The sequence below is a fragment of the Gigantopelta aegis genome, chromosome 4, assembly GCF_016097555.1.
Source record: "Gigantopelta aegis isolate Gae_Host chromosome 4, Gae_host_genome, whole genome shotgun sequence".
In the NCBI taxonomy this organism is placed as follows: Eukaryota; Metazoa; Mollusca; class Gastropoda; order Neomphalida; family Peltospiridae; genus Gigantopelta; species Gigantopelta aegis.
Window position 1 is genome coordinate 23,485,047 of NC_054702.1, and position 25,332 is coordinate 23,510,378.

At 40.6% G+C, this 25,332-nt stretch overlaps 1 protein-coding gene across 1 annotated transcript; it reads left to right on the plus strand.

Moving 5' to 3' along the window:
* The first annotated feature begins 4,610 nt into the window (after positions 1–4,610).
* Positions 4,611–23,920, plus strand: LOC121370116 (insulin-like growth factor-binding protein-like 1). The gene is made up of 2 exons (XM_041495219.1): positions 4,611–5,085; positions 22,828–23,920. Exons 1-2 carry the CDS (start codon positions 4,857–4,859, stop codon positions 23,295–23,297), a joined length of 699 nt encoding a protein of 232 aa, XP_041351153.1. The 5' UTR covers positions 4,611–4,856; the 3' UTR covers positions 23,298–23,920.
* The last annotated feature ends 1,412 nt before the right edge of the window (positions 23,921–25,332 follow it).

Consider the following 25,332-nt stretch of genomic DNA (forward strand, 5'->3'; position numbering starts at 1 on the left):
CGCGTTTCAGAATAAAACAGAATGACCTGTCATGTTAGATAAATGGGATACAACTCTTGAATAATTGTATTGTTCGCAGCGCCCCAATTGAATGCTTCCTCGTCATATATCAAGATTGTAATTATGCACAATAAATGTTTAGTGGCACATCAATCTGTTTATCTGCACACTGAAGCAGTTGTTAGACATACTGCATTAGAATGAAAGGAATATGACACCTCGACATATTTTAAATTGCGGCAATTTGGATATTTAAACAAATGTTTTGTTTAACGACACCACTAGAGCATATTGTTTTATTAACCATCGGCTATTGGATGTTAAACATTTGATGATTCTGACATGTAGTCTTAGAGGAAACTCGCTACAGTTTTCCATTAACAGCAATATATATATATATATATATATTATTCACTTTCGTTATATAGGAGAGCACATACGAGAGAGAGAGAGAGAGAGAGAGAGAGAGAGAGAGAGAGAGAGAGAGAGAGAGAGAGAGAGAGAGAGAGAGAGAGAGAGAGACAGAGACAGAGAGAGAGACAGAGAGAGAGAGAGACAGAGAGAAAAAAAAGAGAGACAGACGGAGACAGGGACAGGGATATATTGATACAGAGAGAGAGAGAGGGGGGGAGAGAGAGAGAGAGAGAGAGAGAGAGAGAGAGAGAGAGAGAGAGAGAGAGAGAGAGAGAGAGAGAGAGAGAGACGGAGACAGGGACAGGGATATATTGATACAGAGAGAGAGAGAGAGAGAGAGAGAGCGTAGCATTTTAACTTGGTTTTCGCGATTATATATAATCAAAGTTCAAGCATTCTGACCTAGGCACACAATTCACATCTTTTTCAAAACCTTGGATTTCGATACCTGGCTGCGATCCCAGTACCTGCCATCATAGGCGTACGGACTCCCATTTTTATAGAGGAAAGGTGGGGGGGGGGGGGGGGCAGGCTGGTTTATTCATATTAGCATTACTGCCAAACAGCTATATAGGGTTGCAAACGAATCACCACGCATTTTTACATGGATTACAAAGTTCTAATATTTTGGGTAGAATAATGAAAATACATGGTGAAAAGGTATTCAGGCTAGTTCATTTTTACACGAATTTCTCTATTGTTTTTGCCCGAATTTGAGGATTTTCTCCAGGACTGTCTCGTACGTTTATGCTTACCATTCTTAAATCCAATCATGTAAGGTACATGATCCTTTAGACACTTTGTATAGTATTTCTATTTGAAACGTACAGTTTCTTGTTTAGAACTTTCATTGCTATAAATCGGCTGTTTTCTTGGTTTGGTTGTCCTATCGTCTACATCAGCGTAAGCCAGAGTTTGTGTTCTTGGTTTGGTTGTCCTATCATCTACATTAGCGTAAGCCAGTGTTTGTGTTCTTGGTTTGGTTGTCCTATCATCTACATTAGCGCAAGCCAGTGTTTGTATTCTTGGTTTGGCTGTTTGGCTAAAGGAAGGAAAACATGTTTTGTTTAATAACTCACTGAACACATTACGATTATATTGCGTCGGACATATGGTTAAACCCATACAGATAATGAGAGAGGAAACCCGCTACCGTCACGCAAAGGGCTACTCTTTCCGATTAGCAACAAGAGATCTTTTATTTGCAGCATCCCACAGACAGGATAGTACATATCACGACCTTTGTTACACCAGTTGTGGAGCACTGGCCGGAACGAGAAATAGCCCAATGGGTTAGCTGTTTGGCCTGGGTCAAATATATTATGACCCTGATGTTTTGTAAGAATCTTTCAGTGATAAATCCCAGAAAATCATCAGCATGTAGGGCGAGATTTAGTTGTCGGTAGAGCGCTCGCCTGCGCGTGTGTAGGTCGAAAGATCGAACCCTCTCGGTGAACCTATTCTATAACTGGTTTTCTCCCCCGTCACAGTCTGTGCGTCACGACTGGTATATCAAAGGCCCTGGTATGTGCTGTATTTTCTGTGGGAAAGTGCTTGTAAAACATCCCTTGCTACTAGTGGAAAAATGTTTGACATCCAATAGCCGATGATTAATAAATTAATGTGATCCAATATTTAAATGTCTTTAAACAACACAAACTTAACTTTTTATCGGGACATTTAAAGTTTGTTTTGTTTAAAGACACCACTAGAGCACAATAATTTGTTAATCATCGGCTACTGAATGTCAAACATTTGATAATTCTAAAACGTTTTTGTCATCAGCAAGCGATTTTTATATCCATCTTTCTACAGACAGGACAACACATGCCACGGTATTTGATATACCAGAATCAGAGAATGGGTCCACCAAAACACGTCAGACGATATGAGTTCTCTACCGACTTCTTCTTCTATAACTAGTTTAACGTGCCCATATACCACTAGGGTTTCGAACACGCCCATCCCGAGTCCAAAATTAAATAAGAGAAAGATGAGAGGATCGGACTATTTAATAATATTATTTTTAAAAAGAAGTAATTTCGACATAAAATTTTGAACGCAGATCTAAAAGTTTAAAGTCCGATCGATATGTCCACGCGAGTGGACTCGTTAAGGCCGTTTGGGTGCACAGCTTAAAGGGACGAGATGGATTGCATCTCGTCAAGAAAACCCCTAGATTGACAGTCGATAGACGTTGAAGGTGTAGTGCTGTGCTGAAATACAGATCTTGAGAAGCCGGATCCGTCTGAACGAGAGAGAGAGTATCAGACTAGGATATAGTGCAGTCGTCATGGGTTGGTATAGTGGTGCGGACGGGCCCGACTCCGGAGGATACGAGATGGTATCACTATAAAGCAAGGTAAAGTCTAGAAATAGAGTAGTAGGGGCCGACCCCGCTTCCTATTTCTTCTTAGAGTGGGGCGGTCAATCTTCCAGTGCTGCTAGGACAGGCTCGGACATGTAGAGACTAAACGCGAACAACCGTGGCGTTCTGCAGAATGGCCGTCATACGAGTCACACAAAAAAACAAGTCGACAGTCAGACGGAGAAATGACGTGGAGGCAAGGAATCTCGCTAAAAAAGAATCCAACCTGATGTTGCAGGCTATCGAAACGAGAAGCGTTCCAGCGTTCAATCAGTTCCAATGGCCGCATACATCCCAGTAGAAAACTTCATTTCGCTGACAAAAACAACGAAATGAAGGACCCCCAAGTCGAGCACACAAAAGCACGTGCAGTGTGCACAAGCGAAACAAACACGTCTTACCGCGTGGAGCTCCAGACTGGGAAGATCACGCTCCTCTTAGATAAGATATGGGGTGGGACGTAGCCCAGTGGTATTTAACGCTCGCTTGATGCGCGGTCGGTCTGGGATCGATCCCCGTCGGTAGGCCCATTAGGCTATTTCTCGCTCCAGCCAGTGCACAACGACTGGTATATCAAAAGCCGTGGTATGTGTTATCTGTCTGTGGGATGGTGCATATAAAAGATCCCTTGCTGTAATCGAAAAGATTAGCCCATGAAGTGGCGACAGCGTAGCCGATTATACACTCAGAAATAAATTCCATAATAATCAGGCACGTGTGCAGGAAATTGAGCAGGGGGGGCGGGGGGGTCTAGACTGTGGCGAGCGAGGTTTTTAGGTGCGGGGTCGGGTTATGCCATCCTGGAAAATACATTTTATAAACTAACATTTTATTTGGAGGGGGTCTTTTTTAGCGACCCGCCCTACCCTACATGCACACGCACCTAGATATTCCATGCACATGTGATTAGATATAAGACATGTTCTAGTAGCAAGAATTTCATTTTAAAGGGACATACCCTAGTTTCAACCCGTGAAAATTAACACTAAGTTTAGTTAATCTACAAACCTGTATCACATTTGGATAAAGTTACCATTGAGTGAAACATGAGTCTGTGACTTTGAAATGGGGGAAATACCCTTTAACAATCGACTAAAACTCGACTCCATAACGGTTACTTCTCAGACGCACGTGCGTTTTTAAAAATATGAGAAATGCATTTTGTGATATTAAAAACACCAGGATGACCAAAAACACTTCGAATGTACAAAAATTGATAATCTATACAATACAATCCAAGTAAAGTATGATTTAAGTTATGAAAAACGGTTATAATAGTAAAACATATGCGTTGGTGTATGGTGCATATAAAAGATCCCTTGCTGCTAATCGAAAAGAGTAACCCATGAAGTGTCGACAGCGGGTTTCCTCCCTCAATATCTGTGTGGTCCTTAACCATATGTCCGACGCCATATAACCGTAAATAAAATGTGTTGAGTGCGTCGTTAAATAAACCATTTCCTTCCTTCCTTATTTCACACATTTCATTTATTCATATTGTCGTGCTTATATCCAATTCAGGTTCAAGTATGCTGCCCTGGGCACACACCTTGGCTATCTGGGACGTCTGTCCAGCACAGTGGGTTAGTGGTTAGTGAGAGAGAAGTTGATGTAGTGGTCTCACACCTATCCACACCTTTCAAGCTATTGTATTTTTTTTATTGTAATACCCAAACCACAATCGGACGTCTGGCCTTATAAAAGAGAAGACATCACCCCTCCACTTTTCACACGTATTGGACGAGTCCTAGCCTCAGGGCCCCGTTGATACACGGTGAGAATAAAGCGCAAGTCGTCGGGAGCCAATCAAACAAGTTCACAGTTTCCATCAATCTCCAGACGACGGGGCGAAATTCACACGTATATATAAAGTGAGTTTCCGTGGCACGCGGAGGATGCCGAACGCACATCGATAATAGTCGCCGTGTCGATATCACTCGGCAATGCGTCTGCTACTGCTGCTATGACACCGTCGTCTGCACGTGAGCACGTTCGATGGGGATGCGCACGTGAGGAAAGCAGAGCGATTTCTTCTTCTGACACCTGTGTCTGGATTTAACACTGATTATGCAGGATGAATGGTTTGACGAAGTTTTTCTGTAGCAGCTTGGTGTTTCTCGGAGTACTCGAAGCGGCGATCGGACGACGTCTCGGGGCTGTGCTCAGTAAGTGTGGCCGCTGCGACAAGTCGAGGTGTCCACAACTACACTACTGCGTCGCCGAAGTCGTCAAAGACCACTGCGGCTGCTGTGCCATTTGCTCCACTGACAGCTACAGCGAAATTTCCCCCCGCAAACGAAAACGTAATCATACATTTTATTTTTTAAATATTATTTTAAATTGATAACATACTATAACTCGTTGCACGTTCACTCGTAAAAAATATTGTTTTAAATGTATATTTGACACCAAAATCGAGTATCGAGAACCAGATTTGGTTACATGTTCACTCGTAACAAAAATTACACTTTTTCACTATTTCAGTTGGGTTTTTTTTTTTTTGGGGGGGGGGGGGGGTTGGGGGGTTAAATTATTATTATTTTGTAAATATAGTTAATATCGGGGAACGTAGATGGAAAGATATATAATTTGAATAAACAAATCAAATTGATTTCTTTTCTGGTTTATCAGAAATATTTTAAAACTGGTTATCTCAAAACAATGACTGAATATAACGAATTTTGGTTCTTGCCCCTTCAAAGGTGAGCAATACAAACTGGTTATGACCACTTGTTTAAAAAAAATAACAAACTTCACTTTTTCGCATTTTTAAAAAATGTAAATAATATTGTTGGACATGCATTCAATAGGAGGGGTGAAAACCTATATAATTTAAATAAATAAATAAAATTGTTATCTTTTTATATTTTAAAACATGTTAATCTGAAAACGATAACTTGGACATAACCAGTTTTTGATGATAGCCTAAATGCATACCCACTCCTATACACACACACACACACACACACACACACATACACATACACTCACAAACGTATGTACGCATGTACGTACACATACATAAACGTATGTACGCACGCACGTATACACACACACGTATACACACACAGACACACACACACACACACACACAATCACTGTTAAATATCACAATTTGTGATCTTTATTCGCAAATTAAGCTAAGAAATATTACTGATGCCTATGTTCTAAGAAACCATCAAAATATTTGATTAGGTGACGTTAATTATGGATTGTAACTTCAACCCTAACAAATTATATAAAATTATATTAAAAGCTGATTTCATAGGTGCTAAATAGCTTTTGATCAAGCTCTAATGAACCCCAAGCTGACCGATTATTCCAACATAATTGCAACGTTCCGGAATAAAGATGCCGAGCGCTCACGGACAATTTTAGTTTCCATTTTAAGTCGTCCTATAAAATACATGTAACATTTGAACATTCCTCGAGTGAGATTAAACTTGAAAAAAATCCTAGTCTTGGACTGTAGATTCACTAATTGTAAAAGCTACAAATGCTACTTGGAACTTTCTTATGTTCAAAGAGTAAAATAGAAATGAAGTTTCTCTGATTATCGTACCTAATTACAATGTAGTTACAAACGCAACGGCATTCAAAGATTCCTTACTATATTTCTGAAGAAGTTGTTATCCACTGAGATTCCATGTCTGCCTCTAATTCAAGTTTTGTAATAACCATAATAATGTGCCTTGTCTAACTTTAAGTACAACGGAAAGTATCTAATATAATTTTATAGAAAAGTTGCTATAAACTTCTTTTTTTCTATGAACAATATTTATTTAAAATTTTTGGAATGAGATTGACGGACAGGCAGTCGCCTATATAATTAACGCTGTAAACTTAACCATAATATGACTAAGTTTTAAGTACACTATTTGGAAAGTGTCGAACGTATTATGCTGGCTGACTTGTTATATTGTAAACTTAAGTGTCTAACATAAGAGAACTTAGGGCTAACTTGTGAACTTAAGTATTCGACTAAATACAGTCGAAAGTGTCTGAAAATGATTTAGTCCATGGAAAAGCGCTTGCTTGATGCGCGGTCGGTCTGAGATCGATCCCCGTCGGTGGGCTATTTCTCGTTCCAGTTGTATGTACTGCCCTGTCTGTGGGATGGTTCATATACAAGATCCCTTGCTACTAATCGAAAAGAGTAGCCCCTGAAGTGGCGACAGCAGGTTTCCTTTCTCATTATCTGTATGGTCCTAGATCGACCGCGCATCAAGCGAGTCCATGCGAACGCTTTTACCACTGGGCAACGTCCCGCCCCTTATTTAATTAGCGACTTAGGTGTCTAATTCATGAACTCGGCGATTTGTTTCGATTGGGTAATTGACAGTGTGCGCTGTTCTTCCCACAACTAATTTAGTTCTGGCGTTGTATTTTGTCAGGGCACTTCATTTCATTTCAACTTAGTTTCGTGCTTATATCCAATTAAAGTTCAAGCACGCTGTCCTGGGCGCACACCTCAGCTATCTGGGCTGTCTGTCCAGGAAAGTGGGTTAGTTGTTAGTTGGTTAGTGGTTAGTGAGAGAGAAGAGGGCGTAGTGACCGTACACCTACCCATTGAACCCGTAAGAACTTGCTTTGGGTTGGAGCCGGTACCCTGTACCTACCAGCCTGTAGTCCGATGGCTTAACCACTGCGCCATCAAGTCCGGTTCATGCCCCAAATATGATATGAAACCATTACCTATTAGTTCTCAGTCAGATAGAATATTCACTGCGCCGTTCTCAAGACTCGTCCACGTTAAACTTAATGACTACATAAGGTAACAGTCAAATATTTCACGAACGTTAGCGTCGCTCGCAGAGTAGTTATGTATTTTGTAAGAATTATTAAAATGTGTAAAAAGTCATTGGTGTAGTCCAATGGTAGAGCGTTCATTTAAAATACGATGGAATAGATCGCAATTTAACTCTGGTAAATACATCATAAAATGACAAGAAATAAATAGGGAGGGGACCTGAATGATGTAGAGTAAAATTTATTTTCTCTTTCTGCCAAGAAGGTAGGCTGACAATTAATGTTGGAGCGAAACGGAGGTGGCAGAGACTGTTTTATAACGCCTACGATATGTACTTTATCGCAGACAAGATAGCACATATCACGGTCTTTGATATACCAGTCGTGGGGAACTGACTGGGACGAAAAAAAAACCCTCTCAATCAGAGAATGGGTTCGCCGAGAAGAATCGGATCATGCTTCCCCGGAAAATACATTAAAAACAGACCTTTAGGAACGATACCTGGAGTTGGGAGGGGGGGGGGGGGGGGGGGTGGGGCGGAGGAGGAGGGGACGTAAGGAGGGGGGCACAACCTCTAGTGGGTGACTACATTTTTATCTTTTTTTATATAGAGTAGGATAAAAAAAAACCTGTACATTTTTTCCTCGGGGGGGAGGGGGAGGTACTGCCCTTCGCGGCCTCCTGATTCCTACGGACCTGAAAAATATACGAAAATGTGCTTGGAGCAGGGGGAGGTTTTCGACCCACTAAATCCCCCTCTGCACACACACACACACCTACGATTTCACCCTTTTTGCCACTGAATTAGAATGGTTATTTCACTTTCCAACCGGCCTCGGTGGCGTCGTGGCAGTCCATCGGTCTACAGGCTGGTAGGTACTGGGTTCGCATCCCAGTCGAGGCATGGGATTTTTAATCCAGATACCGACTCCAAATCCTGAGTGAGTGCTCCACAAGGCTTAATGGGTAGGTGTAAACCACTTGCACCGACCAGTGATCCATAACTGGTTCAACAAAGGCCATGGTTTGTGCTATCCTGCCTGTGGGAAGCGCAAATAAAAGATCCCTTGCTGCCTGTCGTAAAAGAGTAGCCTATGTGGCGGGTTTCCTCTAAAAAACAGTGTCAGAATGACCATATGTTTGACGTCCAATAGCCGATGATAAGATAAAAAATCAATGTGCTCTAGCGGCGTCGTTAAATAAAACAAACTTTACTTTTTCACTTTCCATGGACTATCGACATGCTGGGTGTGGTAACCTCGTGTTATCACACTAGCATTGCAAAGGTGTGGCGTGCGGCGCGTGTCCGGGGCCCTGGTTGGTGGTGGGCACATGTGCCGGGCCGATTACAGATAGGAGAATGTCATCGGTAAATAGCGCAAGAGATATTTTGAATACAGCTCGAAATAAGCGCAACCCATGTGTACTGGAGCAGTCAACACGTGTTAATAAATGAACCTGCGATAATGTGCCATGTGCATTTAACGAAACAACGATAACGCTCAAAGGTGAACAAAATCTGCGTTCAGCCAGACCGAGCGGAAAAACGTTCGCGAAGCTGGTTTATGCGCTTCACGTTAAGACTGGTTTATGCGCTTCACGTTAAACCTAATGACAACATCGGGGACGAATCTAATAGTTTGCGAACGTTAGCGTCGTTTGTTGTCGTTGAACGCTTGTTGTTGATGCTTCATATTATCTAGAGAGGGGAAGGCGACCGTTGCTCCCCACTCCTCATTATCAAACCGTGCCTTTGTATTAATTTTAATTCAGATCCATGCTAAATTATCCCTCGTTATCTGGGTGGGGTTTTTTGTGTTTTTTTTTTTTTTAATCATGTTCATTCATTTTAATTTATTATCGTGGTTATATCCAAGGTCCAAATGCGCTGTCCTGGGCGCACATACACACCTTAGTTATCTGGTTGACCGTTAGCGATTACCGAGAGAGAAGGAAGGAAATGTTTTATTTAACGACGCACTCAAAACATTTTATTTACGGTTATATGGAATGAAAAAAAGAAATGTTTTATTTAACGACGCACTCATCACATTTTATTTACGGTTATATGGCGTCAGACATATGGTTAAGGACCACACAGATACTGAGAGAGGAAACCCGCTGTCGCCACTTCATGGGCTAATCGTTTCGAATAGCAGCAAGGGATCGTTTAGATGCACCATCCCACAGACAGGATAGTACATACCACGGCCTTTGTTACACCAGTTGTGGAGTACTGGCTGGAACGAGTACGTAGAGAGAAGTCAGTGGAATAACTGTACTTACTCTAGATGAGGGCCGGTACTTGGACGCGAACTCAACACATACCAACCTTAAGGACGATGACTTGACCACTACGCCTCCGAGGCCGATTCTTTTCAATAGAAGCACTTATTTTCAGATAGTCAATGTGGGGTTTTTCCCCATAATTCCTCAAGATAGTGAACAGAAATGTTGTGTATAGCTTTAACTTGTACTGTTACAGATCAAATTGACTTTAATGGCGAATTACCCATTTTTCACAGAGTTATGGCCCTTGAATTTAAGAGATAAGAAAATTTGATGGACCTGGTTGGGTACATGTATATGTATTGCTTTAGCAGTACTCTCAAAATGCTTGTTAAAAACATTGGCTCCTGAATGGTCAACCCTTCTACTTTTATTTTTATTAGTAGGGGTTTTCAGACAGGACAACACATACCACATCCTTTGGCACTGTGGGGGGGGGGGGGGGGGGCACCGAGGATGTTCGATCCTTCGTCTGAAGCACCTCAGGCGAGCTAGATCCAGATACTATTTTTATTTTCTTATTTATTTATTTATTTATACATTAATTTATTGTTATTTCCGTGGTTATGTCCAAATTGGTTCAAGCACGCTATCCTGGACCCACACCTCAACTATCTGTACTGTCTATCCAGGACGATTGGTTAGTGGTTGTTAGAGAGAAGTCGGTGTAGTGGCCTTACACCTATTCACTATGTCATTAAACTCGCTCTGGGTGGAAGCCTCTTCCAGAAGGCGTACCCAGTACCTACCAGCCTTATTTATTTATTAACCACAACACCACGGACATTTCCTGTAGCACGTTCCTACATGTGTTATTTGGTATCTCATCACGGTCTAGGTGTTTACCTGGAGAGCAAGAGGAATTTAGTGTTATGTAATCCGTATGTACAGTATGTTTTACAGCTGCCTTAATCTTCCGAAGATCACGTCTTGTTTGTGTAAATCGTTATCCGCAAAATCAAATAATAAATATAGCTATCAACACGTGTCGATGAATAGTGGTGCAGTACTGCCAGGGCTGCGTTCAGCCAAACAAAATAAGAAAAACGTTGACGGTACGCTGGACTGGTGTACGCGTTTCACGTTAAACCAAATGACCACATCAGGAACGTAAGCGTTAAATGCTCGCTATCGCTGAACGTTGGTGTGGTTTGCTTTTAAAAGCTACAGTTAGCACCTTCCTTCTCATAAATGCGCACCATATTTCTTTGGACTCATCCTTCGGGATTCAAAATTCCATAGCACCAAACCACCCCTCCGCCTATTACCGATCACGGTCGGACTGCAGGGGCTCCCTTGCACCTAACAGTGCAGGCGCCCCCCCCCCCCCATTTCCTGTCCTGGACGGAGGGTTAGGGTTAGGGTTAGGGTGACAATTTCACCTGCGGTCTCCACAGACGTTACGGACCCTTGTTGATGGTTGAGTTTGCTAATATTCGTCCCTTTTTTCAGTAAGCGTCGCTCAACAAAGGAACACTTTGTTAAAATACATCAATATATTTTATTGCAGATGTTCCGAGGAGTGGCAAAACCACGATATCTCATGTTCATAGGTCGTGTCATTCGTCTGTGAGCTACGTTAAACAAGAAACACTTTGAATGCCCCAAATCTCGTTTTATTGCAGTTATATATTGTAATTAAATCGTCCGCGCTGTTAGAGGGCTCGCGTAACGTGCGACGTCTCGTAGTATTCGACCCCCTCTAGGTAAACAGGACAAATGGTATGTTTTATCCTGTCAGCGGGAGAGAAACACACCTATAGTTCTAATAACTTATGTGTTGACGTTATCAACGGCTGTCGTCATTTGCTGTTACACAATAGAAAAAAAGTCAGTCATCTTGTTTTTATATACTCTGTAATGCTAGACTCAAACTACCAACTGTCACGACGGAATTGGCCAACTCACCTATCTCACGACTGGCCAGTTGATAGTCTGAGCGCTCTTACAACAGTTACTCCTACGGCCGATTAGTTGTTAATTTAAGCACACCCATCGTAATCGGGAGTTTGGGAAAAGTACAAGGCAACCATCAAGTTGGCCAACTGCGTCGTGACAGTTGATAGTCTGAACCTAACATAACACAAAACAGCGATGGGTGGGATCTAGCTCAGTGGGTAGTGTTCGCCTAAAATGCAGGGTCGGAGGCTTGGTATTGAGTTTCTATAATTACAACCGCAACCAGTTCTTTGTCAATATGCAGATACAATTCAAATTCAAAGTGTGAAGTCACGTGTTAACTAGTCGGTCGCCTTAATGGTTTTTGTATGAATATATATTTATTATTAATAATAGTAAATTGAATATTTGGATGTAATTTTGGGGGTGCATATAATTCAAGATATAATCTTTATACTTCACAAGTAAAGAAATTAATATATAATTTTGGTCATTATGCGTCTTTGATACTTTCCCTTTAACGTTAAACGAATGAGACAGGGCGAGAACCAGTCAAGTCGTGACACAACCCATGCAACACAGAATTGCCACTCCTAGAAATAACTGATATCAGAATGATTTTACTTACTTTCACACTGATATAATAAGGTGCATGTTGCCGTATATATTTGGAAATGCCACAGATGAAAGAGGGAGAGAGAACCAAATTAGTCTCTGGTTTCATGATTTGTCCACTAAATTGCACAGGTTGGCTCGTACATACGCCTGTAATAAATAACATATTCGCGGTCGTTTTAACCTTCTTGTGCCCAAGTACTCGAAATAAATACCCCAAAAATGTATCATATTCATTCAACTTATAAGTGTTAGTGTGTATTGAACACATCCATGTTGATTTTTGGATTTTCACATATATACTTTTAATTATGTAGCATATCTGCTACATTGGGCATTTGAGGCAAATATAGCATATAATTATGCTACCTGTTAGTAACCTTGTAAAATACATTATTATGGCATGTATTTGTATTAAAATAAGCATTGTGTTTAATGGTGGAACAAGTGGGTGGTTGGATCCAGGGCATTACTTAGAGAAAGTGAGGGGGGGGGGGGGGGGGGAGATTTCCCCATACACAAATTTGCCCATGTTTTTTATAGTATAATTTTGTCTCTTCCTTTCTATACTTGTGGGAGTGAGGACATATTAAACAGAGAGAAAGCTATGCCACTGAGAATCTGTTGGGTAATGCGCGGGTGATGATCAGTGTTTAGTTATCTCCACGTTGTACTGCTGGATCAAACTTTTATCTGCGAGATTCGACCCGGAATCGGTCGTTCGCCACCCACCGAGACCTCTGGAATGTTCAACGAATTTCTGGTGCAAAATCTGAAAAAGAAATGACTTTCCTTTTACCACGCCCGTGGGGACGATTACTGAAGTGGTGCTGGTGGTGGAGCAGGGGGAGGGGGGGGGGGGGGCGGGCAATATTTGTTGCCAGGGCACAAGCCAAATGTGTATCTTTATTTCTATAGAGTAGGAAAAAAACTCGAACAATTTCGTCCTCGAATGGGCGGGGGGCACATCCCCACAATTCCTGTTCAATCCTTGCTGATAATGAACGGGGCGAGATCTAGCTCAGTGGCAGGGTGCTTGCTTGAGGTGTTTGTACGAAGAGTCGATTGCTCGTGTCTTTCCCCTTCTTAGTCCGATACACGTGTCGGTGTCTCGCCTTCCCAACAAGTACCATACCATAGTACCACAGGCGCGAGAAGATGTTTTAATTAGAGAGGGCGCATTATATTATCTTCAGAGTTGGGGCCCCTCCCCCCACCCAACCCTACGCCACCCTACCCCGCTTCCGACGCATACGACTGGTACACCAAGGACAATGGTATGTACTGTGATGTCCATGGGGAAAATGCACATAAAAGTTCCTTGCTGCTTGACGATATCTCGTGTGGAATCTTAGATGTGTGTACTGTTCGTCCATGACAGGGATTAAAGGTTAATTATCACTGGATTGTGAGAAGTTGGTATAGTGAATGGACTTACACTTTCCGATTGGGCAGTTTAAAGTTTAAACCCACTGGTAAAAAACCGTATCAGGATGCGAACCCAGTTACCGATGACAGATGAATGTACGTTGATGGCCATTAGTGTACTGAACTAATTGGCGTCTGAGACGACCACGTATCATTAAAGTCTACGTGCTTATATTCAAATACGGTTTGGGTACCTCGGTCAACCATCTGATATTTAATATTTATGGACAGAGAAGTCGGTGTTGTAACCTTACACGACCCAGGTGAGCCGTAAAAACTCACATTGGGTAGGAACCGGTATTGGGTCACGAACTCGGCATCTACCGGCCGCAAAGTCAGTTTATAACCACCACACCACCAAGAAAGGTGGACATGAGTTCATTGCCATTTGAGGTAAAAATGGGCGTCTGAGGCGACCATGTCGAGAAGCCCTTCTTGGTGACAGTCGGTGTGAATAGAATGAGACGGTTCTGCGAAAATAAACACGCCAGGCGGTAACCCACGAAGCGGGTGACATACCTGAGCGACGTGTCATACCTGCGGTGTGTTTGAAATTCTCAAGCGAGTCGGTTTTCATTCACAGATCAAACATAGACTTTTCAAGAGGCGGATTACCACGTGTGAGGAATTCAAAATGGGGCGTGTTCCCGTAGGCTACGTATCCCGGCAGACTGCCGTGGTCAAAGTGCACGAGAGAGAGCGGCATGTATGTGTCAAGATACAAGTGTTGCTGTTTGTGTGGTTTGCATACATGTATAAAGGGAAAAGAAAAAGCATGCACTTGCGCCCACGACAGGCGTGCGCTACAACAGCTTGCTCTGAATGTGCACGTTAAACCCTATGACATGATATGACATGCTTGTTAACGATAACACGACACCTCTGCATATTTGTATCTCCCTTTACGAAGTATTAAAGCGAGACATTGGTATTCCTTTTCCGGCGGCGGTTTTCATGCTGGCAACGGCGTCAACTTTTGTGTCTAGCTCAGCCTTTGAGTTAAGCGTTTAACTTAATTTCTCACAACCTGTAAGTCCCAGATCAATGAAACTTGGTTTATAGTTCTATCTATCAAAGTTATCACAATGCATGTGAAAACTAAATAATTAAATTAAAAGTTAAATTTTAAAGTAAAACTTTATTTATTTTATTCTTATATTCTTTTTAACAAGCATTGACATAACATCTATGAATTTAACTGTCAGCGATATCGAATAATTTTAAGACATGCGAAATATTTAATTCCGCGGAGTTTTTGCTTCACATTGGCTATTAGCTGGCTGTAATATGATAATTGTGATATATGAGACACACAGACAGACAGACGATCAAACAGTTGATGACAGCAGTTAAATAATATAGCGAAATCCCTCAAAACAGGACCCTCTGTAAACCGAAATTCTCTTCAAACCGGACGTTTATCACCATAAGCGTACAAGACGGGGGGAAGAGGGATGGGGGCAACTGCCACCGGGTACCATTTGAAACCGGACTTTTTACGTGGTCTAATAGTGATTTCACTATGCAAATATTAAGTTAAGGGGTTTTTATATTGGGGATTTTGACGTAGAGGGTTTCGTTTAACATGCTTAAGACATGGTAAAAATTAATGATAATTACAAAACCTTTCAATCATTTGAGAGCTCACTACGTGTGTGCATGATAAAGTGATCGCACATTCGCGATGATGCGATTATAGATAATTACTGTGGAGTATGCGGCTACGGCGATATTGAACTTTACGTGGTCGGTCACGACGACCTCACAAATTAGGATAATTGCTATAAAGAACGACGTGGCGACAATGAGATCAGGCTGTCGCATTATTTTACAGTCGTCCTCACAAAATTAGGATTACACTTTATTGACATCGCCTTTGTTAGCAAGTGCTGAGATATGCCACACAACGTAAATTGCAGATCCTTGATTTTAAACAGTGCGGTATATTTTTCACAATTAAAGTGACAGACCCTTGTTTTTAAACACTGCGGTTGATTTTTCACTATTAATGTGACAATTCTGGGTTTTTTAAAATGCGGTGTATTTTTCACTATTAAAATCGTTTTTGATAACTGAAAACAGACATCACTTAGATTTTATTGTTTAGATTATCCATTTCCACACATCCGAAAGTGTTTCTGGTCACCCTGGTGTTTTTAATATCACGAAATGCATTTTTTTTTTTCGTATTTTTAAAAACGCACCTGCCTCTGAGAAGTAACGGTTATATTTTCAATTTTTTGTTTTTTAAGGGTATTTCACGGTTTTAACGTCGCAGACTCTTGCTCACTCCATTGTAACTTTATCCAAATGTGTTACAGGTTTGTAGATTAAACAAACTTGGTGTCCATTTTTACGGGTTAAAACAAGGGCCTGTTACATAAAGTCTTTTTTGATAATTGAAAGCAGACATTACTTAGATTTTATTGTTTAGATTTTCCATTTCCGTACATCCGAAGTGTTTCTGGCTATCATGGTGTTTCAAATACCACGAAATACATTTTTGTTTTAAAATGCACGTGCTTCTGAGAAGTAACGGTCATGGAGACGAGCTTTAGTCTATTTTTAAGGGCATTAGTGTTAGAAACTTTGTTGTAACCTTATCTTAATGTGTTATTGGTTTATAGATTGACAATTTTTACTGGTTGAAACTAGGGTCTGTGACTTTAAATGTTTTAAAAAGGAAGAACTATCTGCTTTTAGATTTAAATTTCCATTAAATGACGTTTCCAGTAGGTAACTTTTAAAATCATATGAAAATTAAATAAAGATAGATAGTGTATAATTTGCATTATGCCTAACCATGGCATATGAGCACATATGATGAATGCCTGTTATACATAATATATATGATACGGACCAAGATACACAGTAGCGCGGGAATGGTTTATGTCAATATTCGAAGCTGTAAAAATTGCCACAAAACTAGTTTGTAAATATGGCCCTTGCAAGTACTAGTGTTTTACTTTATCATTGTTTTCCTCGAAAGTGGTGAATACAGCGCATATGCTTCAGTATCTCTTTACAGTTTCAAAATTAGTTCTGTAAGCATCTATGATAAAGTTTTTGAAATCTGTCTATATATAGATATACGTTTCCATCACGAACACAAACAAAGGGTATCGACTGTCATTTGAGGAAGGCAAGTGGTTTAATGAATCCCACTTACCAGGATACAAGAGTGTAATTACACTGTGTGAACACACTGTAAAGCGTTGCAGTAAAAACACGACAGGCAACAATGTTGTTTTTTTCTCTCAAAATTATCTTTAAAAGGTTCAATTATTTTGGGGCGGAATCGCCTTTGGCCATGGTATTATAGCTATAATTTTGTTTTCAGCGCAGACTAAGTAAAATACCAGGGGTCCCGTGATACAGATTAGGACCGAACCTAACCTAAAATAAGTAGGGGTGACAGCAGAAAGAATCGGAGAACAGTAATGTAGGATATTCTCCATTTAGATAAAAGGGCACCTATAAAGTTCCCCCTCCCCCACAAAAACAGAGGCGCGCACACACACACACACACACACGCACGCACGCACACACACACACACACACACAAAAACACGCACGCACAGAGAACGACCATACAAATATAGAAGTGATTTATTTCTTCATCAACATCGGGGTGGGGTGGGGACGATTTACCTCAGTCGGATGAGTGCTTGCTTGAGGTGCATGTGTCTCAGGATCGAATCACCTCGGTGGACCCTTTTAATTAATTGGGGGTTTTGTCGCTCCAACCAGTGCACCACAACTGGTCAAAAGCCGTAGTGTGTGGCTTTTCTGTCTGCGGGATAGTGTATATATAAAAAAAAATCCTTGCTGCATTAGGAAAAATATAGCGGGTTTCCTCTGATGGCTGCGTGTCAGAATAACCAAATTATTGGAGAGAGTGTTTCAAATTGATGTTTTTGTTGGCAACACATTGAACACTTGAAAAAAATTAATTTTAATTTGTAATATTTCTTTGTTTAGACATTTTAAATAAGTCATATTGCCAGGAACGGAGTAAGTTCTGGACTTGACTTGGCTAGGTATTTAACGTGTCCATATACCTCTATGGTTTCGAACACGCCCATCCCGAGTCCGGCTTCCGATAAGATTGGGGCTCCGACTCGGGGCAGCGATTACCTAACTAAGGGGTCAATTTAGAAATTTTGAAACTTACAACCAGAAAAATAAGTTCTGGAACGTTCGTCTAACATGCCAAAGTACAAATCTAAATGTACCCGTCGAACTTGCTCTCGCTAATATATCATTGAATGTATAGGGTGTAGACCAAATAACGCAAGAATGTTGTGCAATGTTATTTTAACACAAAATATATCTGGCAGTTCGCTTAACTTCGTCTTGAAATTATCACAGCCATAAAACGTGGGGTTTTAACACGATGGAGGTAATAAATTGAGCGATTCTCCTGCTCTTTTTATTATTGTAATAAAACGTAATGCTGTATTAATTACCATAATACCTGGCAACTGACTGACGTAAGTTGTTGAAATTATTACGGCATTATAATGTGAGCTATAAAAAGAAGAAGAAGAAGAAGAAGCCGATTCAAACCAGTACATTCATGCATCGCATGAAACATACGTTATGTTAAAATAGCAATGAATGCAATGCGCCATTTCCGGTCGTTATGGCAAGATGGCGCTAGGAGTCGTCTGCATTATCCATCGCTTACTAGTGGTAATCGTTAAGCCAACTGAATCAACTTGCAGACGCGACCACCCACATTCAGATTCACTGAACACTGTCTCTCCTCTTCACGGTGATACGTGTGTAGCGATTTCCAGGCCTGTCGTATATTGGAAGATGTGTAAAATAAATAAAACATTTTTATACTAAAGGTGGGCCTTATTCACTAAACTATCGCAACTTTGCGATCTAGCAGTGCAGTGCAATGCTAAAAGACATTACAAAGAGTATGCTTTGTTGTCTAACAGAGCCTAAGAGACCTTTGTGAATTAGGCCCCTCTTTTGAAATTGTCCTTTTGAACATTCCAGTTTGAGAGATTCGTAATACTTGTTAATTTATTACAATATATTTTCGTCGTTATATCCGCTAATGGTTGGCGGATGCAGGTTTTTTGTAGGTTTTTTTGTAGTTTTTTTTTTTTGGGGGGGGGGGGGGGGAGAGGATATACAGCTTTTTAAGGTATGCAGTTTATATATGTTATATCCTAGAAACAAAATGAATGAATAAATGAATGAATGAATGAATGAATGAATGTTTAACGACACCCCAGCACGAAAAATACATCGGCTATTGGGTGTCAAACTATGGTAATGCAAATAAATAAAGTGATGATCAACATCAATATAAAAATTCAGGTTTAAACAAAAACAGTGTAAAGAACTGTGCAAAAATACAAATACAAATATCACAGAATTTTACGGACACCGAATTTTACTCTAAACTTCAATTTGTGCTGTATTGGCCATTCTCAAAGAGAATGTTACACCCCTGCACCACGGTGAGGTTACAGCACGCGCTGGGGTCCTAGAAACAAAGTCGACAAAGATATTACACCCTGCTCTAAAACAAACAAAATAACAAAACAAACAAAAACTATTAACCTGTAATCCTGATGTACAAGGGCTGATCCAAGGGAGGGGACAAGGGGAATCCGTCCCCCATTAAATCATTAAAGTGTCCCTTTTTGAACAATTTGTTTACTATTAGTACTATTTTTAAGGAGTTGGGCCATGTGCCCTTTTTGCCCTTGGTCCCCTCGCTTGATGTGCGGTTGGTCTAGGATCGATCCTCGTCGTTGGGTCCACTAGGCTATTTCTCATTATAGCCAGTGCACAACGACTGGTATTATCAAAAGCCGTGGTATGTGCTATCCTGTCTGTGGAATGGTCCATATAAATGATCCCGTGTTATTAATGGAAAAATGTAGCGAGTTTCCTCGTTAAGACTATGTCAGATTTACCAAATGGTTGACATCCAGTAGCCTATGATTAATAAATCAATGTGCTCAAGAGGTGTCGTTAAACAAAACAAACTTTTAACCTGCATGGACCTGTGTCTGCTCTTAAGGTTCAAACACGCTGTATTTTCGTGCTTATTTCCAATTAGGATTCAAGCACGCTGTCCTGAGCACACATCTCAACTATCTGGGATGTTTGTCCAGGATATTAGGTTAGTGACAGAAATCGGTGTAGTGGTCTTATACTTACCCACTAAGTCGTTAAGCTCACTGGTATCGGGATGCGAACCCACTACCTACCAGTCTTAAGTCCGATGGCTTAACCACTACATTACCGAGGCCAGTCGCGTTTGTTGACAGACTCTCCAGGAGCTCTATGAGCTGGCTGTCCAGGACAGATTGGTTTGTTTTACACCTCTCTTACACACCGTACACCTCGTACATCTCTCCACTCGCCGTTAAAGGGCGGGACGTAGCTCAGGGGTACAGCGCTCGCCTAGTGCGCGATCAATCTAGGATCGATTCCCGTCGGTGGGCCCATTGGGCTATTTCTCGTTCCTGCCAGTGCTCCACAACTGGTGTAACAAAGGCCGTGGTATACATGTACTATCCTGTCTGTGGGATGGTGCATATAAAAGATCCATTGCTGCTAATCGAAAAGAGTAGCTCAATAAATGGCGACATCGGGTTTCCTCTCTCAATATCTGCGTGGTCCTTAACCATATGTCGGACGCCATATACCCGTAAATAAAATGTGTTGAGTGCGTCGTTAAATAAAACATTTCCTTCCTTCACTCGCCGTTAAATCCTCTATTTTAACTTGAATTGGTATCAATGTACCAGCTACTAAAAATAGGAACTAGGAGGCGGGATTTAGCTCAGTCAGTTCAGCGCTTGCCTGAGGTGCTTGCGTCGCAGGATCTAATCATCTCAGTGGATCCGTTCAACTGATTGGGGGTTTTCTCGTTCCAACCAGTGCACAACAACTAGTCAAAGGCCGTGGTATGTGCTTTCCTGTCTGTGGGAAAGTGCATATAAAAGAGCCCTTGCTGCATTAGAAAAAATATAGCGGGTTTCCTCTGTTGACAATGAGTCAGAATTCCAATAGCCGATGATTAATTAATCAATGTGCTTTAGTGGTGTCGTTAAATAAAACAAACTTTAAACTGAAACTAACCATTTTTATACGTTGATTGAAACGTTGCATGAGCAGCTTTAACAACACATTGTTACAAGAATTGATTTGGTCGTATACACGCTAAAACTCGCTGAACTGATGTTGTTATTGGGATTCGAACCCATCATCTACTAGTCTTACTTTCGATATTTTAACCATGTGCAGAAATATAGTCTGTTAAAGAAATTAGAATATTGAACATAGTGTCACAATCTATGTCAAGTGTTTTGCATTTAGCGTTGTCTGACACTATAAATGTTAGGTGGACTAAACCTCGTACTGCATACCCCAAGTCTGCGAATAAATTCTTTACAGAGGAATATTGCAAATGGAAGACTAGTATCAGGGCCGTATTTAACATAACATAAGTGGGTTGGCAGTACAAAACAGAATCAGACCACTGCGATAGAGGTTTTCTCAGGTGCACAAAAAGGGTCCTTTAAGCTAAAAACGTCACTGTTTCGTATATTTCTGGGAGTAGAACTGCCCTCCCTGCTCCCACGCTACGTTCGGCCCTGAATATGGTATGACACAATATAATGTAATGGGGGTATTACTAGACTATTTTTTTAACGGTTGAATATTGTTAGAATAAAACATATAATGATGTTAGGGCCAAGTAAACACGATTTTCATAGGAACTTGTGATTTGCAGGTGCCATTTTGGGGTCTAGCTGGATAATGTTTCAGTTAACTATTATCCTCTTTTTTTTCTTCTTTTTTTCGGCAAGCATATGTCAGGTTATTTAGAAGCAAGTAACGAACTTCTTTATGTTGTGCAACGGATAACGGAGTAAAATTGCGTTCCAAAAAATTTCGTTCCAATGTCAACAAATTCAAGTCCTTCAAATGCCGCTTTGGTTTAACAAATGCACTTCTTGCATTACCCTGTTTGCTGTGATAATACACTGTTGAAATCGTCTGAAAGAAACTTTCCTACTTGACCCATATGTTTCTGAATGAATCACTTGTCGCAGTAGTCGTGTTCAGATTCCACTAACATCAGGGTTGATAATATCATAGCAGCGTGTCAAGATTGATGCGCCCTGGGCCACGATTGATGCACTGAGCACACTGCTTACACGGCTATAGTATTAAACACACTGTTTACACGGCTATAGTACTAAACACACTGTTTACACGGCTATAGTACTAAACACACTGTTTACACAGCTATAGTATTAAACACACTGTTTACACGGCTATAGTACTAAACACACTGTTTACATGGCTATAGTACTAAACACACTGTTTACACGGCTATAGTATTAAACACACTGTTTACACGGCTATAGTACTAAACACACGGCTATAGTACTAAACACACACATACTGAATGCTTTTACCGACGTGAATGGTTAGATGCACATTGCGTTTACCAGCCGTCCCAACCAGTGTCCCAGTGGTATGTACTGTCCTGTCCAAGAAATTCTGTTCATTGGGGTAGGTAAATGTCTTCCTTTTGAAAATCTGCCGCATGGACCACGGTCATTATTGAGGGTTTTCAGAAATTCAAGATGGCTTCTAAGGTGGCCGTCATCCCATAAAGCAATAGTTATAATGACAAGAATGTCCATTAAGTATTAAACCTGGCATGATAATTCTGATGGTCAAAATGACACCACGGAGTCTGCCTAAACAAATGAATGGGGAAAAACATCCAGGTTTAGTCTAATTTAGCTGCCAAACTCTTGCAGTTGTATTTGTGCATTTAATAAAAGATTATGTAGGATGGGAAGGCAGAGTTCACACTGGAACAATATTTGGTTTAGCCAATTTTAAGATATGTAGAGTATGTGGTTATTTTAAGGAATAAGACTAAAAACTAATTTTTGTAGCCACTTTGTATATATGAGAAAAAAAAAGCAATTGGCTAATTTGGCCCTAGAAGGTGAATTTGTAACTTTATCTAAAATGTTATTTATTTTTATTTTTTTTATTACAGACGGAGCGTGTGAACAGGTGAAATGTCCCAAATTCAAAGTGTGTATGGAGAACATTCAGGGCCTTCCGCTCTGCACGTGCCCTAGTCCGTACATTTGCCGGAAGCGGAACAAGCGCGAGGTTTGTGGGAACGATGGGAACACCTACTCGTCGCGATGCACCATGCGAATCGCTGCATGCAACACAGGTAGACGCATCAAACTGAAGCACAAGGGGCAGTGCGGGGGTCGATCCCTGGCCAACGAGGTGAACACGAAGTGGAAGAGAAAGAAAAAACACAAAAAAGGAGTTAAGAACAAACTGAAACCGAAAGTAAAACACAAGGAGAAAGTAAAGAAAAGGTGGAAACGACGACACCGAAGACGTTTACAGAAAAACAAAAAACTTAGTCGAAAGAAGAGAAGGTATAAGAACGGAAGTCTGCGGTTCTCAAAGGTGTTCGGACATTACAAATGGAAGAAGGAGCCGTAGGATACACGAAGGGGGGAAAAAAGAGAGGCAACGCCTTGAAAACATTTCTGTGAATGGTAATACTCTGCATTTGAATCCACACAAAAAAGGTTATTTTGAGTCAAAGTGTACTTTTAATTATGTTTTTAACTTGGCGCCTATTTTTTTTGGCAGCCAGTTCAAGATACTAGAAATCATAATTTGTATACCATGAAGGGTTGTATCGGTTATCTGCCCATGTACCAAAAAAATGACTCTCCAAGCCTAGTGTGAAGCATGGGTTACATTATTATGCCTCTAGAACGGAAGCAGTTATGTTGTTGTTGTTTTTTAATGGTGTCATTTGCGTAGTAGATGACTAGACTTGTGTTTTAAGACGGAGGGTAAAATTACTCGTGACATTGACCATGCAGACTTCAAAACATTTACTTGAGAAATACTTTTGTTGTTTTTCTAATATATGTTTAACGTTAATGTCTGTACATATATTTATAGGTGAGGCCGGTGGGATATTTAGTGAAACGGTGAATAAACATTTTAGCATTGGTTAAAACTTGAAAGAAGACATTTCTAGCCTTTTATGCAATGCGATTTCAAGCAAGATACAATGCGTTGTGGTTTTAGCAATAAAATGTCAAACTTGATATAGTGTTATTATTATTTAATTATATAGTGTAAAAGTGTGTGATTAAGTAGGGAGGAGCCGCTACCTTTAAGAATATGACAAGAGTAGAAAACTAGCATGACATACCTACTTTGTCATACCTCGTCATCTTTTTCTTATCTCATTTTTTTTCGTGTCTGGAAAAAAATGCATATAAAAGATTCTTTTCTACCAATGGAAAAATGTAGCGGAAATCCTCTGAAGACTACGTGTCAACATTTTCCAAATGTTTAACACCTACAAGTCAAGTTTTAATCAAAAACTGCATTATGTACTATCATGTCTAATAATGAAAAAGTGTATAGAAAAGATCCCTTGCTACTATTGGATAGGAGTAGCCAATATGCAATGGGTTTCTTAACAATTTAATTATTCCACTGCCCCCCTTTTTTTTTCTCTCCCCTGAATTCCATCGTATTTCGTCCTGATCTGGCAGCAATTCCTATCTTTCAACTTCTATGACTGCCCGCCTCCACATCCCAGTCCTTGTCTCTCCAACCACGACAGATGTTTTATTTCTTGTGGGTATTGTTAAGAGGCGCGTGTACTAAACCCCCCTACTACCGGCGATCATTAGTTAGTGTCGTGGGTCAGACCAACTGTATTAGCAGCAGAGGACGAGGATGCCAAGTGAGTGCAGGCGTACACAGAAACTGCACCCGCGCAGGAAGTTGATGATGGGGTGGACAGCTCGGAAGACAGAATTGAAGAAAACTAACATAACTTATTTTCTAGACCAATAACTGTTGAAATGACCATGTGTTAGACGCCAATTAGTTGTAGTTTTAAAATGTGTTAAGATGTCGTAAAACAAACATTCCTTTCTATAGTAATGAATACTGAATAATCTGTTACTCGGGTCAAGGTCAAGGTTCGCTTTGTTAAGGACATCACAAGAGCACATTTGATTTATTAATTATCAGCAATTGAATGTCAAACATTTAATCATTTTGACACGATGTCTTCAGAGGAAACCTACATTTCTGCATTAAGTACCAAGAGATCTTTTATATGGACTTTCCTATAGACAGGACAGCACATACCACAGCATTTTTATACCACTCATGGAAAAAAAAAAAACATTCAGTGGGGGTTTGATCTTACGAAGAAAGCCGAGCGCTCTACCAACTGAGCTAGTCCCCGTTCCTACAATGAAAGCAATGTTAAAAGATTTTTAAAAACCCAACATTCAATGGGGGTTTTATCTTACGAAGAAAGCCGAGCGCTCTACCAACTGAGCTAGTCCCCGTTCCTACAATGAAAGCAATGTTAAAAAACCTAAAGTTTGTTTTGTTTAACCACACCACTAGAGCACATTGATTTATTAATCATCGGCTATTGGATGTCAAACATATGGTCATTTTGACACATTCATACAGATGAAAACCGCTA

Excerpts from the sequence above, each read along its gene's own strand:
- LOC121370116 (XM_041495219.1), top strand. The coding sequence starts at position 4,857 with ATGAATGGTTTGACGAAGTTTTTCTGTAGCAGCTTGGTGTTTCTCGGA. Across the intron at positions 5,086-22,827 it reads TTCCCCCCGCAAACGAAAAC|ACGGAGCGTGTGAACAGGTG; the intron begins GTAATCATACAT and ends TTTTTATTACAG.